Here is a 15,879-nt window from a genome sequence, read left to right as displayed (position 1 = left end):
ACCATTTATAGGTACCTGACCTATTTCCTTTTAAAAGGAATACTATAGTATAGCGATTTTCTGTTGTGTCCTACAGTAGGGAAAAATACTAATTTACATGCAAACTTTGGGCATCCTGTACTTTTCAGGTCATGTCCCCTTAGCGAGCAGGTTTCTGAAAGCCCAGGTTAGGGCTGATAAGCAAACCGTGTGCCCTTCTAGATAAGCTCTTACCGTCTGTATTTTTGATGGTTCTTAGCTTAGCAAAGCTTAATACTACAGTTTCCTTGGCTACTACATGGTCTATAGAGCATGCAATGCTAATACAGGGAGGTCAAAGACTATTGGTGCAATGACAAGAGTCTCGTGGTAATTCTACATGGGGAAGGGGACTAAAATTATAAGGGAGGTGGCAAAAGTTTGTGTCGTCCTCTAGGGCCCATAGCATGTTTACTTTGAAGCATCTCCCTTGGACATATACATAGCATAGCAACTCCAACGCCATTTATTATGTTTTACATAAGACAAGGTAGCATATTTGTGTATTTTTGAAGCAGATTTGTACTGCTAGAACAAGGAATTACCCTGCATTACACTGCAAATGAAGTATGCATTAACATATAAAGGCTAAAATGCACAGTTGCACATTTTTTTTTTTTGCATTTATTGCAGTGCTTGATGCAGCAAGTGCATGCACCTGTACCAATTAGGTGCATCCCTGTGTATTTATCACCGGATATTTAGGGAGGGAACACATTATTGTTTTTTTTTAGGTGGGGGGGGGCAGTGGGGGTTAGGATGGGCAGCATATCATCAGCATATCATCCTTGCAGTAGCTGAGAGAATTCATGCTGTCATTCTGACTTTCTGATCTTCTAGCAGAGAGCTGTCTCAAAGCAGCCTTGTTTATTTACAGTATGAACTACATTTTCATATCCATACGCTTCTGATGCAAGGAATAAGAAAAACAGTCACCAGGAGAGCGTGTTCCAGATCTACTCTGGAGACGTATACACCCACATACATATATGCAGCTAGGAGCAAAGCTTAGGGCCCAAGCACAGGGTCAGGCCATTTACTCAGCACCGCTGAAGTATTTTGAGGGGTTCAGGGTCTTGTTCAAGGGCCCAACAGAGATGCGACTGTTCTGCTGTGGCTGGGGGCTTGAGCGGCCTAACCCACTGAGCCGCAAACCCCCCCGAGGGTAGGGCACGAGGGAAACAAGATGTCACAGTATGATACACTTCACAGTTTCAACTCGGTGACTCATCCGATGTTTGAGGGAACCGGCTCAGGCGTGTGGGATAGATCCAGGTCGACAGAAACCGTTGGCTTTGTCCCGCCACGTGCCACTTCGGCGAAGGGCTGGCTCTTCCTTCTCAGGGGCCGTAGGCAGAGCTTTACATGGGAGGCCCCTTTGCCAAGAAAAACCGACGATCATTTCACTTCCTCCACAGCACAGGTGATTCGGGGGCCTCCGTCAGCTGCCTTTCCGTCCTATAGCTGGAGTCGGCTCTGCTTTGGAAGCTCGTGGGAGTTTTCACTTACATAAAAGAATGAATAATGAGTGTTTCAGAGAGATAACCATTCAGATTATATAGGAGGTGGGTCCAAGCAGCTAGTGATGGCAGAACCAAGACATCTGATTGGTTGGCCCTGCCTCCTGTAGCTGCTTGGACGTACCTCCTTTGCAGTCTGATTGGTTATCTCTCTGAACCAATCATAATTCATTTTGCTCTCAGAACATTTTTGTTTAAGTAAAACTCCCACGAGTGCTTTTGAACCATAATCTACCCCCGTTTCACTGACCCCACCGTTTAATCTTTATCTACACCTAATTACGTACCCAATGCTTTCATCCATAGCAAAGTACAAGTTTTATCCATTTATACAGTGGAATTTTTTTACTGGAGCAATTCAGGTTGGGTAGCTCTGTCAAGGTGACTGTGGGACACCTTCATCGTCAGGTCAAGTGCCCCGTGTCCTGAACCACCACACCCCGCAGTCTGTGTGCGATCGTTCCGTAAAAATAGAAGCCAGTCCTTTTTTTTCCCCCTGCTCCTTTACCTGTGTTCCGTTTACAGCATGTAAACACACACACACATACACACACACAGAATCCCAGAGGCTGTCCAAATAGCGACTACGGTAGGACTGGCCAGGCGCCACGCGTGAGGCGTGCAGACTTCTTGGCCTTCGTCATATCACCACCTTCCCGACGGCACCTTCCGACACCGAACACCAGTTGGCGTCTCCCTTGGCCTAGCGCCAAAGCATCCCCCTCCCAATTCACTTCCTGGGCTTTTGTTTACATTGCTATAAATATTTTTGGCTTCATTACTGCTGTTATTTAAGGCGTAATCCCTAAGAATTTATCTCTTTTTAGACTGGAATAATTACAACGTGCCCGAAAGAGTTTTTGCATCCTGTGTAGGGTTCAGTGCTCTGGCTACAATGTATAAATAGGCTTTAGGTATAGATCATATGGTGTAGAACGGAGCTCTTCTCTCATAGCATGTGCAAATAGAATTTCCTGGGTGCTGCAGCATCATGAAAATTTAATGCGAGTTCAAACCCGCGGTGGCCGCCTTGAGAGAGAGCCCAGCGAAAGCCTTGAGGACATCATTCTGTGTTTACTTTTAATTAGGCACAAATGTGGGTGTGCTCCCCTTTGCAGGATCGTACCCGCGACTCTCCCTCAGCTTCAAGCTGAAGAGGAACATCGGCTACTTCATCCTGCAGACCTACATGCCCTCCATCCTGATCACCATCCTCTCCTGGGTCTCCTTCTGGATCAACTACGATGCCTCAGCTGCCAGAGTGGCCTTGGGTAGGGATGCCAAACGACCCCGTACTGGCTCTCGCTCGAGACGTGCAGACGCATGCATGCCAGAGATTATATTTAAATATCCATGCATCTATCTTCTAAACATTTAGGCAGTGCAGAGGTGGGAGGAGGGGTGGAGCCAATCCCAGGCACCAGAGGGCACAACGCAGGTGTACCCTCCCTAGATGGTGATCTGAATGTAAAAGCTGTCCATCACATATTCATTACTGTATGCATACTGTATTACAGCTTAGATATGGATAGTGGGTCATTATACACCTTGGCAGCACCTGTCACACTAAGCAATAATCCTCTAACGTCCTACTACATCCCCTTTCAGACATCTGTCGATCAGTGTATATTATTTGCTGTGGACCTCGGACATAGATGCGAACGGACGTGACTCAATCAGGCCGAGCTCCACGTAAGGCCATGACATGACTACCGCACTGGGCTCCCCGAATACTTTTCCCCTGAGGGATACGTAACACCACCAGCAAAAATCCAAAGGGCACTGCCTTTGGGAGGGTGGGGAGGTGCAGGTGATAAAATTAAATTAAGGGGGGGGGGCGGGATTGGTCACACACACAGGCCAACACACACACAAGTATTTGTCTTATTTGGGCCAAATTTATAGTATATGGGTAACAAGATAACTGATTAAACAAAAGTTTGAAACGAAGGCTTAATATTCGGTGTAGTAGTACATATATTTTTTAAATACATAAGCAAATGATAGGCCTAAATCCTTCTCTTACCAAAATCCAGGCAATCAAAAAATTTGTCACGTAAACAACGGGAATGACGACTAGATGCTAGCAAGTAAGTAGGAAGTCAGCACCTGCGCTAAAGTGATTTGTTTGTGTACTTTCTGATTATTTCATTAATTATTATTTAGAAACAGTATTTATTTTCGCTACTGCTCTGGATGATTAACTGATCATGCAATGAAGCGGGCCGCCTGCTTCATTATTTAAATTTAAATATATTATGGAAAGGTGAGTATGTATTGCTGTCTAGTGTGGTACAGCATAATCTAAACTGTTTTTCATTGCACCGCTTCACAACGTGACATTTTTTTAAGTGCAATATTTAATTTGTAATTCCTGTTGGCTGTTTACATTTTTTATCGATCGGTTGTTTTCTGTGTTGTTCAGTGGGGGCACAATACCTTCGGCGAATCTTTAACTTCACATTTCGTATGTTAAGTTTATATTTAGCGTATTGAGCTTATTCAGTGCGGATACAGATTTAGCTACTTGTCCAGCTGGGTGCTTTGCCGATGTCATGACGAAATGTATGAAGGACACTCCAACGAGGTGCGCGACTTTAACCGTTACGTAGCCCGCAGCCAGGTCGCTGTGCCGCTTATTGGGGCCGTGTTTGTCCCGTTAAGGGTCCTGCTCGGCCCACGTTTCGCTCCAGCGATCCGCCACGCTCCGGAAGTCCGGAGCGATTGGCCGGAACCGAACGCGTGCCACAACCTCAGCTGGAAGCTGAGAATCATTTGCAGGGAGGCGATTTGGGAAGTGTAAAAGAGTACATCGGGCCCCTCTCGGCCAGATTAGGGGCATCTTATCCTGCTGGATCGCTGACAGACGCCACAGTCATGCTTCGAATGCGGGAGCCTGGCATGTTTATAGGGGTGACAGAGGAACGCCGACACCTTGTATATAAACACCAAGCTGACGATCGTAAACGGTGCAGTAAAACCAATCTGCTCCATAGCCAGAGGTATGTCAGCCCTCTGATCATCCTAACAGCCAGCCTCCCCTTCATCGATGCCTTCTACCTGCCTTTTGGCAGGCACAAAGGCAGAGGACAAACAATGGTAGGGACAGATGCATCCGTCCATTTTCCAAACAGCTCGTCCTTCTGGGTCGCGGGGGGTCCGGAGCTTATCCCGGAAGCTATGGGCACGAGGCTGGGGACAAATCGATGCCCTTAAATGGAAACACGATGTTTAAAAGTCCCAATCAATTTTCTGTCATGTGAAGATTATGAAATGAGCCCCGGATTCCAATGCTGGGAAACATTATTCCTTTTGTGCTAGCAAATTCACTAACGTGTAAATAACACAGACATCCCCGAGCAAACTGAATAACTCTATGAATTCCAAATGTACGTTAGATCAGAAAAACAGCATTTGTTTTCCCTGCGTATCAGAAAAGGGAAAAACGCATATTCCAAGACTATTATTATGTGGATTCAGCACAGGAGCAGCTCAGAAACCTTTGCGAGAGGGATCAGTGCCAAAACCGTCTAGTCTGTTGAATATATTATACATTATGCCAGCAACTTGCTTATCTGGCAAATTCATGAAAGAGCACTTAAATGTTGATTACACGATGCAGATGGAATGTATGGCAGCTACAGCAGGGGAACCTGATCCATGGATCCAAGTGGTTAAGAGTCATTGTTTTATTACTGGCAGATTGAGAGGTCATCCCGAAAACCCAGACCCACACCAGCCCCCCATGGGTCAGGTTCCCCAGCCCAGATCTTTACCAATAACTATTATCTTCTCGATATTTCAGCTTGGTACCACCTACTCTACCAGTCAGAGGTTCTTACACTTTTCCATTTATTTCATAAACCGCAGATTCTTTACTCTTGGTAAGCTTTGGAAAGTTGAGTGAACAACTATAAATGAAAATATAAGTCAAATAAAATCTTTCCTTTATAACATGGAAAGAGTAACAGTGCATGTCTGACACCCTATTAACTGGCTGTGTGGTGATGAAATAGTCAGATTCCAGGTCGTCCTTTAACTTTAAATGCACTAGTTACCTGCTTCACCCCATGAGACAGAGCAGTATTTAATGTCCCTTGTAGCAAGAATGCCTCAAATTTTCTCTGTTATAACTGATGGGGGGGGTTACTTAGATGAATCAAAGATGTGACATTTTCTTGCTAACAAAGGTACTCAAATGGTGAACATACTGTACATTTCTTTGTTAGCAAAGAATATTGAGTGTATTTTTAGTAAATGTTAAGCGAGTAACATGCCGACGTAGATAATCTCAGTGTGTGTAAAAGCCTTCGACCGGTAGCACATATGGTTTTGTAGCCTTTGCTTATACGTCTCATTTATGACTCTGGTCTGGTGGCTGAAAGGCGGTCAGAGGATGATGATTTCTGAGACTGGTCCCGTGATGCCACCCTGCAGGGATCACCACCGTGCTGACCATGACCACCATCAACACGCACTTGCGGGAAACGCTTCCCAAAATCCCCTACGTCAAGGCCATTGACATGTACCTCATGGGCTGTTTTGTCTTCGTCTTCCTCGCCCTGCTGGAGTACGCCTTAGTGAACTACATCTTCTTCGGTCGAGGGCCGCAGAGGCAAAAAAAGGCTGCCGAGAAAGCGGCCACCGCCAACAACGAGAAGATGAGGATGGAGGCCAACAAGGTACACCGGCAAGCTAAATTTGCGTCGAATAAGAGTGTCTTTATTTAACGTGCGGTTATATTATTGTAGTATTAAATTTATCAGTATCAGCATATTATGTGATTATTGCGATTATCAGTGCTGGGGGAAACGCTGATTTTAATATTGAAACTCTGTAGTCGTAATGATCATTAATGTAATAAAATAGGCTAATTGGATTTTTAATAAAAGTAGTTAAAAGATCATGGGAAATATTAAACAGTTAATCAAAAATGGAAATTGCTGATAGTCTGCAGATCTCGATGTTTGGCGCTCGAGTCACCAAGACTTTTAAAAAGTAAGAACTTTAAATTAAAATTCAGAAGCATCCTCCAAGATGGCCACAGTTTCAGTGCCTGATATCTTGGTTGGTTTTCTTGCCGTGGTATTAATGGCAGCATACCGTGCCTGTCTGGTCTGTTCCCATGTCTTCACTGTGATTTCACTGTCTGACTTTCTGATTTTTTACACTGCCTCGGTGCACACTGGAACTGCTAGCTACATTTTCTGACCCAAAGATAGAAGCGACATCTAAATCCTGTAGTGGTTATGTGCCCTTACATACGTACAAAAAACAGTGAACCAATGCAAACAAGCAATAAACAATGATGAGTGAGTGTTTTAGTTACGCTTCACATACTGGAGTCTATTATCTTCTTATACAGTCTGTGAATAACGTTATGGTGCGAATTAATGGTGTGCATTGCAGTTGAAAAGCTTAGCATCTCAAAGGGGAAACTAGGTAACTTAACACTTCAGGAAAAAAATGTTTTTGTTTGTTTTTCATTAAAATGATTTTAAATTTTAGGACGGCATGACGTTGTACCTCATTTGATGTTTTTGTTAGTTTTCCTTTGGATTTATAATCTGATTGGCAACAGTTCCACATATTATATTGTATTATAAAGTCATTTCTAACATTTTGATGACAATCCATATACAAGTGACATTGCAGTCTAATGAAACGGCAGGAGAAATTGTTTCATCCTGTGCATATTGTTGTAAAAACCAGGTGTCAAAGACACAACAGGCCAGCAGCCAGTCATTTTAAGCATTGTGCACTTGATGCAGTGGAGAAAGACCTTTGCACAATTAGTCACATCACAAACAGATTGTTTGCAGCATATGTTTTGTCTGGAAAAGCAGATGATGCAGCCGTCTCTGAGGTGAGAGGCCTGCATGGAAGAGTGAGTTGAGGGATGTCTGGAACCTCGTTTTGCGGATCAAATCCCAAAACGCCTGCATCCTCTCAAACGCCTTTTGGTCAATGTAGTTTGCTGTGAGAACTGTAACTTCACCCTTCTTCTTCCTATATACGTTTTTTTTTTTTTTTTTTTTTACAACTGACCCACGTAATGATTTTGTATGCTTGCAGTGGTTGGTGGGAAATGTAGTTCAGAGAGATGATACTCTCTATGCCAGAATGAAACAGAGGGACATTGATGCTCATGACTCGATGTGGGAACCGATCTTTGTGGACGATGCAGCAATAGGACTAGGGGAACAAAAGAATAAGGTACTGGATTAACAGTCCAAAATGGATAACATGCATTGCACTAAACCTCCATTAATACTCAACCAGAACAAACTTCGTACTTGTTTTCACTTTTTTTAAGCAGTAATCATGACCATCTCCACCACCACTGTCTTCCCGTTCTCACGAATTTTTTATGTCAAATTTGCGCATCGAAGAACAATGCATGACAGGTCTGTAGGTACTTTCTGTAATTACTTTAGCCATTGATGCTGACATGTAATACCTTTTTTTGAATAAAATGTATGAATTCCCCACAAAACACAATTAACTTAGGAAAATAAGCACTTGAGTTGCACAGCAAAGAGTGAAGTGGAAAGAAAATAGGATTAGCTCAAGATTACACTGCGGCTGCCAGATATGAGAGCTGCAGTATTCAGTCGAGTCACTGCTTGTGAGAGGTTTTGTCAGGATTCGTAGCTACACGACTCACGCATTTATTAGTATTGATTTAGGGAAGAATTACATGATTGATTAAAAGACATTCAGTAACAATGAGGAGAACATTTCACATTTAAACCCATTACTGGAACTTCCTGTAACATCCACTTTTCTCTTCATCTCTCTTTTCCCCCCCTCATCCCTTCTTCCATCAGAACCACCTGGTTCTGTTCTTGGGCCCCTTGGTTGGGTCTGCTCTCTCATTAGTTCATTTGCTTGTTTATTATTATTGTGTATTTACTTCTTTGTCGTGTCTGAACAAGTGTGTGGAGTTGGGAGGCCGTGTCTAAGAGTGGTCTAGCAGTCAAGGATTGTTTTGATGTAACGTGCACGGTCAATGAAACTCAAATGTTTCAAAGTTTAATGATGACCTATTGGATATTTCATTGTTAACTTTTTGTTACACACCACTGAGAGTTAAACGAATTAGCTTCATATTACCATGACATGACTATGTATCTTGAGATCAAGACTGTAGCTCTTGTAGTGAAGTTGACTTTATATGCTTGTGTGTATTATAACGAAGATAACTACAGGCAAAGCATGTAGCTAAATGAAAGATTTATCGACCACACTGACAGGTGTACTTCTATTTGTAGATGGACCCCCACGAAAACATCCTTTTGAGCCCCTTGGAAATCAAGAATGACATGGGAACATCAGAGCTGACCCTGGGTCTCGGTGACCCGCGGAGCACGATGCTGGCCTATGACAGCTCGGCACTCCAGTACCGCAAAGCCGGCTTGGCCAGGCCCAACTTCGGACGCAATGCGCTCGAGCGCCACGTGGCGCAGAAGAAGAGTCGTCTACGGAGGCGTGCATCGCAGCTGAAGATCACCATCCCCGACTTGACGGACGTAAACTCTATCGACAGGTGGTCGAGGATGATCTTCCCCACCGTATTTTCCTTCTTCAACATCGTCTATTGGCTCTACTACGTCAACTAATGCCGATGGAGCGGGAACGGGTGACGATGCCTCTATGCCGATAGATTTTCCAACGCGAGCAAGACTCTGAATTCCTGTCACACCCGAGCTACAGTCAGAACTGGGTCCATTTTATTTCAGAACACCTGAATTGCTGGCTAACACGTTAAAAACCGTAGAATGAAGAAATGAAAAAAAAAAAATACATTTTCATACCGTGCCTGGTCAAGTATTTAAGTTTTGCATCATAAATAGTTTATTTTTTAAAGAAGCTTTATTGTTTTTTTTTCAAATATTGTTTTTGCAGCCATTATCTCAATATTTCAGATATTTTTTAGAGAATTATGTAAGCACTACGTATTAGTGTAAATTAGGCCATCTCACTAAATACATGATTATAATAAAAGTAGTATGTTTTGATAAAATTTTTATAGGTTAATTGTTTTAACCTGGATGAAATGGTTTTATGATTAGCCAAGAATGTTCCATTCATCCTACAGAATTCCATAAATTATAGTTGAGGATTTGTAAATAAAGATTTTTTAACTACCCATTTTTTATTTATAGAATGTTACGAGATTCTATTTATTAACATATAACGCCATACTTCATTTATACTAGTTTCTGCCATTGAAAACCCTACTGCCAAATCCACAGTGTTACATAGTGTACATACTGAAAAAGTACTACTAAAATAGAGTACTATCTATTTTAATTCAGAGAAACTACCTTTTCATTTGTTAAAATACTTTATGTTTTTCATTATTATTTTTTAAGATGAGTTTATTGAGTTGCTTTGATTTGTTTTGTAGTTGCTTGCATCAACTCTGAAATGCGTTTTTGAAAGGGTTTGAAAGGACACAATCCTCTTGGTCTAATCGTGCGATGACAAAATTTTATGCGACTTTTTCATTTTTATTTCCCCAACACTGCAGTGATTTTCATTTGTAATATACTGACACTTGTCGTTGCCGCCGTTCCTTTGCTGATAATGGTTATAAAGGCGACGCTTAGCGCAGCGACTGAGGCCGTGCATCACTTGGAAGTATCTGGAGCGAGGAGGCGCGTTTCCACCTTTGACTTTCACGATGAACTGTAAATATCTCTTGTATATGATTGTTAACATGTTATCTTATTTTACGCGAGCATTCATGGAGTATACTTTGTGTTTACATGAAGAATGGTACATTTCTGTTTATTACTTGAGGGCATTTCGGGGGGGGGGGGGGGTGACTTTAAATTTATTTTATTTAGGTGCATGTATTTAAAAGCCATGTGAGAGAAAAGCATCTGTCATGGAACTACAGTACCCAGAATACTTTGCACAGAAACTGTTCAAACCATCCAGCCGGACAGAAATATTGACCTGCCATTTTACCTTCTTTGCGATAAAAGCCATTTGGTAGCTATTTAGCGCACATTCCTCCATGTAAAGAAATCCTTCAGAAGTAGACGGGTTGAACGGCAAAACACTCAGCACAATGTCTCTTTGGCGTCACTCATGAAAAAACATCACGTTCATTTTATTAGCATGGTTTGTTATCCTTTGCGCAGTTATGGCTTGTGTTCTAGTTTTACGGGGATTTCTATGCCTATTTAATTTTATATGTGTAGGTTGGTGACAAACCTTGTGTATAACCAAGATATAATGACGTCATCTCATTTCAAAACCGGTCTATTATGGTTGAATAATCTCCGTAATCTTGATAATCTTTTGTCCTGATATGATCATTTATACACAACTTTTGCTAGAACACAAAAAGTAATAAAAGACTGTGTAAATGATAATGAAAATGTAAGTGATAATGAACATATAAAATATTGATAGTATAAACATGGATAATGTTACATGGCTGTAGTGGTTTATAAGTGACTTCCCAGACTGCAGATGAAATGTAACCAAACATGGGCACAGTATGCAATAAAATTTGCAGACTTTCGAATTCTAGCAATAGGTTAGAAGTATGAAAGAAATGAATATACAAATATATAGTATATAGCTAGCGATAAAGGGCAGCTGCAGGGATATCCGTTTCATACCTAGAGTACACACATAATCATTCCTATTACTGCTGCTACTGTATGATATCAATTAAACAATCCAGAGATGGAGATTTCAGGTGCAGAGAGTTCAAATCCAGACCAGGATTTTGTTTCAGCCAACCAGTTCAGTTTAAAGAGTCACAGTCACAGAGTATGCAAGTATTTGGTTGAAACAAAATATCGGTCTGGATTTGTACTCTCTGGAGCCGAACTCTCCACCTCTGTAAACATCTAACCGATTTAATAATTGCACTAGTTATTTCTTGGATATTTTCAAATTCATTCAAATCAGTGGAACAGTTGCGGTGAAATTTGATGTTTCTCTCGTTAAAACCCATGCAGACACTGACGCCAGTGTGGTTCATCTTTGATTATTACTCATAACTTCTTGGCCCTTGCTAACATTGTGCTACACTTAATCTCAAATCTTTTCATTTGCAAGCATGAAACAATATAGAATCACTGTTTTCAAACTGGCAGCAAGAGGGAGAAAAGCTTCCTTACTAAAAATTTGTTGCAATCAATAAGCTATAATTAATATTTTATATTATATCTTATATATATATATATAAGAAAATGATCCGGTTGCTGCTTCCTTTTAAATGTATCAGCTCTACTTTCATGTGGATTGTAAGAGCATCGTTATGCTGTCTATTTGCGAGGTGTGTGACGTCTTTTCTACAGTCATGGAAATCTTCCCTTTCCAAAAGCCAAAGTAAACAGCAGGAATTAGACAGGGTACCCTGACAAGAATAAGAATTTAAACCAAGTCTTCCTTAAAATATCCTCTTTGTTTCATTGTATGTCACATCCTGTGTTTTAAGTGTCATGATGTGATTCGTGATCGATGTCATTCCATTGAAAGCTCATGGGAGTTTTACCTACACAAAAATATTCTGAGGGCAGAATGAAAACTGACTGGTTCAGAGAGATAACCAATCGAATTGTAGAGGAGGCGGGTCAAAGCAACTAGAGGAGGCGGGACCAAAACGCTCCCATGAGCCCTTTACAATGCCTTAATATAAATACTGCACAGGTCCAGACAGCAGTGGATAGCAAATGGTCTTGTAATGATGCAGACATGCCATGTCAATTATTTGTAGCCGCCTGAGTGTTGGGAGGGTCCCTCCCTCATGTACCCCTAAATGCGGGGTCCATGCTTGTATACCCCTAAGAAGGAAGAGAATCCCCCCTCATGTCCCCCTGAGTATCAGGAAGACACGTGCTTGTGTTCCTCCTGGAAAATATCCAACTAAATAACTGGGTTAAGTATCAGATAAGAAACTGGTTAATGTTTAATCTTATAAGAGACTGCAGCAGTTTATAAAGTTCGCCGAATGATACTAAGAGTAAATCTTCATTTTGGATGATTCGTTAAATACGTGTCGGAAATAAACCTGATATAACATTGAAAATGAATTATGAACGTTTGATTTATCATTACAATTATTATAGTTACTAAGTAATATTATGTTGTTACTGTAATAGTCATGTAGCTACTGTCACAATGAATCTATTCTGTATACAAAGAGTGTACATGCAATTACTGCATCATTTTGTATCATTCATATCCTATAAAGCCTGATTCATTGTGTGTCTCATAAAAGTGCATCGCTGATTATACACATGTCCCTACATTTCTGAATACATGCATTTTTATTTTATTTTTACATTTTTTGCAAGTGCTCTATTGTAAGACGTTACCTGGGTATCTAGATTTTCCATCTCTTAACTATAATTTAGCAGGTAAATAGCTGTCTTAATATTATTGATGTAACATTTAAGGGGGTCAGGGATTTAAATACTATGTTGCGATATGTTGCTAGCTGTATATATGAAATCTTCTGTGAGTACATAAAAAATGGAGCCGTATAATATTGTAAATATTAGAGAATTTCTTAAAACGTTTTTAAACTTCCTAATTTGTAATATACTTAAATGTGAACAAAAGCAATTACAGATTTAATGGCCTATATATATGAAAAGTGTAGAGGGAAAAGCGTTTCAGAGAATCTGTGGCTGTTAAATCGAAACTTCAAAGAGGAAGATGCAAGTCGGTGTGTGTGTGTGTGTGTGTGTGTGTGTGTGAATAACACCTAAAACAGGGTTATGTTACTGAAGAAGAATTGCATTAAAATGCTTCCTTTTTAATTAATTCACTTTTAGTGCATTTTTCATTTTACCACACATCGCCGTTTCACCTGACATTCATATAGGTGTTTATTTTTGACAAAAATGAATTTTGATGGTGATAAGTAAGGAAGGAGACCAAATGATTTATAGTAGATGAGCCTTTATCTGCTTGCTGTAATGTAACAGAATATCAGACACATCCACCCCATTGAACTGAAACAATATTTTTTATTGAAATAACAAAAAAAAACCTTGTTTTCAACATATGGATTTTATGCAGGAAACAAACATTTTGCATAATATTAAATCTGTTAAATACTCATTTATCATTGCTGATGTTTAGAGCATCTTATGATTTATAATTACATGCTTGATTATTCATTCCACATCTAAAGTCAATATATTTCAACACCTGTCTTTCATAACAATCTAGCAGTATTTCCCGATGCTAATGGTTTCACGGGGAATTCCACTCCCAATCCGCAGTATAGCTTCAAACATTTAAGGCTGCAGACATTGGTGTGTTTTTGTTGGAGGTTATTAATGACCTGAAATAAAAGCTACAGGTCTGAGAATTAATAAACAGGGCCCTTTAGATTTTATTGTTTGAGAGGAGAGTCTTCTTGCTGTGTCCTGTGGGTCAAGCATGCAGCCCCTGTCATCCATACTAAGAAAGCAGTTTTCTCAAACAACAATGGTGTACCTAGAACCCATGGCCCCCCTGACAAAATATCAACTTGGGCTCCCCCTGATATGGATGGGAGAAGAAATATGGGTCCCCCACAGTAGAATTTACCAATTGTGGTGGGAAGGAGGGGGGGGGGGGTCAATTGGTACAATTTGAAGAGCAGAGGTAATATTATTTCCCAACAAATAAATGATAATATTTCATATTTATGGACCCTGTAAAGTGCCCTCCCACCTCCATATCTCCCAATGTATCCAGGCCCCTCCCCTCCTACCCACCTGGGTCTGGCCTGTCCTAAAACTCTTATGCTAGATCCCAAGTATGGGTTACTAACCAACCAGCAAAAGCCAAAGTCTGACCCCTAATCCAGTGGTTCTCAAACTGTGTTAGCAGAACAAGCTAATATGGTGTTTGTGCAAAAAAAAAAAAAAAATAGGAATTTAAAATTGAAATCGATGTAAAATTACTTGATATAAAAAAATACATTTTCAGGTTGAATAAGATATTAATCAACCTGAAAAGCAAGGTCACCCCCTCACTGACACGGTAAGTGCTGTTTCTTGTGTGTGTGTGTGTGTGTGTGTGTGTGTGTGTGTGTGTGTGTGTGTGTGTGAGTGTGTGAGTGTACGCGCACTTGTATTCAGGTCACTGTGATTTTTTTCACCCATGTGGCATTTGCCGATTTTGATTTCAAAGTGATACTTGCTCCAAATCGCTTGAAAACCATTGCATTAGTCCGTTCACACCCATACCGACATTCTTTGCAAAGAACTCTTTCCAATGATTCGTTTCATTTTAATTTCCATTGGTATAAATTACCGCCATAGGTTTCATCAGTCGCCCTTTTGTATGTGATTAATACTGCTTATTTTCTAACACAAAAAAGACAATGTGAAAACTGTTGGCATTCACCTTGGGGTTTATGTTCTCACCGGGTTCGAAAAGGGCTGTAAGCGGCTGAGCTGAAGTACTGACTGTACAATTAATACTTTCTGAAAGGACAAATTATAAATGAAACACAAAGACATTGCAGCCAATCTCTGCATGTAAATATGAAAAACTGTTCGACTGGTGTGTACTTTTTGAAATTGAAATGCAATATGAATAAAAGATATTTAACTGATCGTGGTTTAAGCGAGACCTTCTTCAGAAAAGATTTCCTCTGGGGGAGAAGACATGTAGGGGTTCCTCATGTAATCCTCACCTTCATGGTCATTCCTGCAAAGATGGTTTGGAAGGAGAGAGAGAAAAAGCACATTTTCCTGACAAACAGAGCCGGTCCACCCAGTAGGTGACATTAGCGACTGTGTGAGGCACCATCTTCTGCAGGGGCATCAACTTAGAAAGACGGATTCACTTTGTCTCAGACAGGGGGGCGCTAGCAGTGAAGGTTGCCTAGGGCAACACAAGGCCTTCGCCCAGTGCCGCTAAAAGTCAAAAAGAAAATTTTTAAAGAGTTTGGTCATTTTACTGTGAGGTCTGATACATGCAGTACTTTGCTCATTGTGTTGGCATATACTGAACCACGGGGCGATACTCCAAGGTTCACACTCAAGATACTAAAGGATATCTTCAGAAATATATCGATATTCATTGCACTGAGCCTGACCTTGTGCGCTGGGTAATGTGCTTATTGGTTACCTTGTGCAATATCAGTATGTTGAATATGTAGGAATTGTAGCTATAAGAATGGCATTATCTGAGCTAACGAAAAAAATGTAGCCAGCAACATACGTAAGCAATACGCATCTCATCCGGGTGTTTTTCCCCCTTCCAATGAACAAATACTAAACAAACAAACGAATACTTAAATGAATAACAAACGAATTAATGAATAGCAAACAAACGGATGAATATAATAAATAAATTTAGTTGC

At 40.7% G+C, this 15,879-nt stretch overlaps 1 protein-coding gene across 2 annotated transcripts in view; it reads left to right on the top strand.

Moving 5' to 3' along the window:
- Positions 1-15,126, top strand: part of LOC125720217 (gamma-aminobutyric acid receptor subunit beta-2) — a 53,939-nt gene extending 38,813 nt beyond the window's left edge. Inside the window, exons 7-10 of one of the 2 annotated variants that reach the window (XM_048995424.1) lie at positions 2,657-2,809; positions 5,976-6,220; positions 7,614-7,754; positions 8,813-15,126. In XM_048995424.1, coding sequence (XP_048851381.1) covers positions 2,657-2,809; positions 5,976-6,220; positions 7,614-7,754; positions 8,813-9,160 — 887 coding nt within the window. In that variant the 3' untranslated portion in view covers positions 9,161-15,126. The remainder of the gene's footprint in view (positions 1-2,656; positions 2,810-5,975; positions 6,221-7,613; positions 7,755-8,812) is intronic. The other variant, XM_048995425.1, reaches the window with a different exon arrangement.
- The last annotated feature ends 753 nt before the right edge of the window (positions 15,127-15,879 follow it).

Source organism: Brienomyrus brachyistius, chromosome 24, assembly GCF_023856365.1.
Source record: "Brienomyrus brachyistius isolate T26 chromosome 24, BBRACH_0.4, whole genome shotgun sequence".
Classification (NCBI taxonomy): domain Eukaryota; kingdom Metazoa; phylum Chordata; class Actinopteri; order Osteoglossiformes; family Mormyridae; genus Brienomyrus; species Brienomyrus brachyistius.
This window is presented reverse-complemented; position numbering and strand designations above follow the sequence as displayed.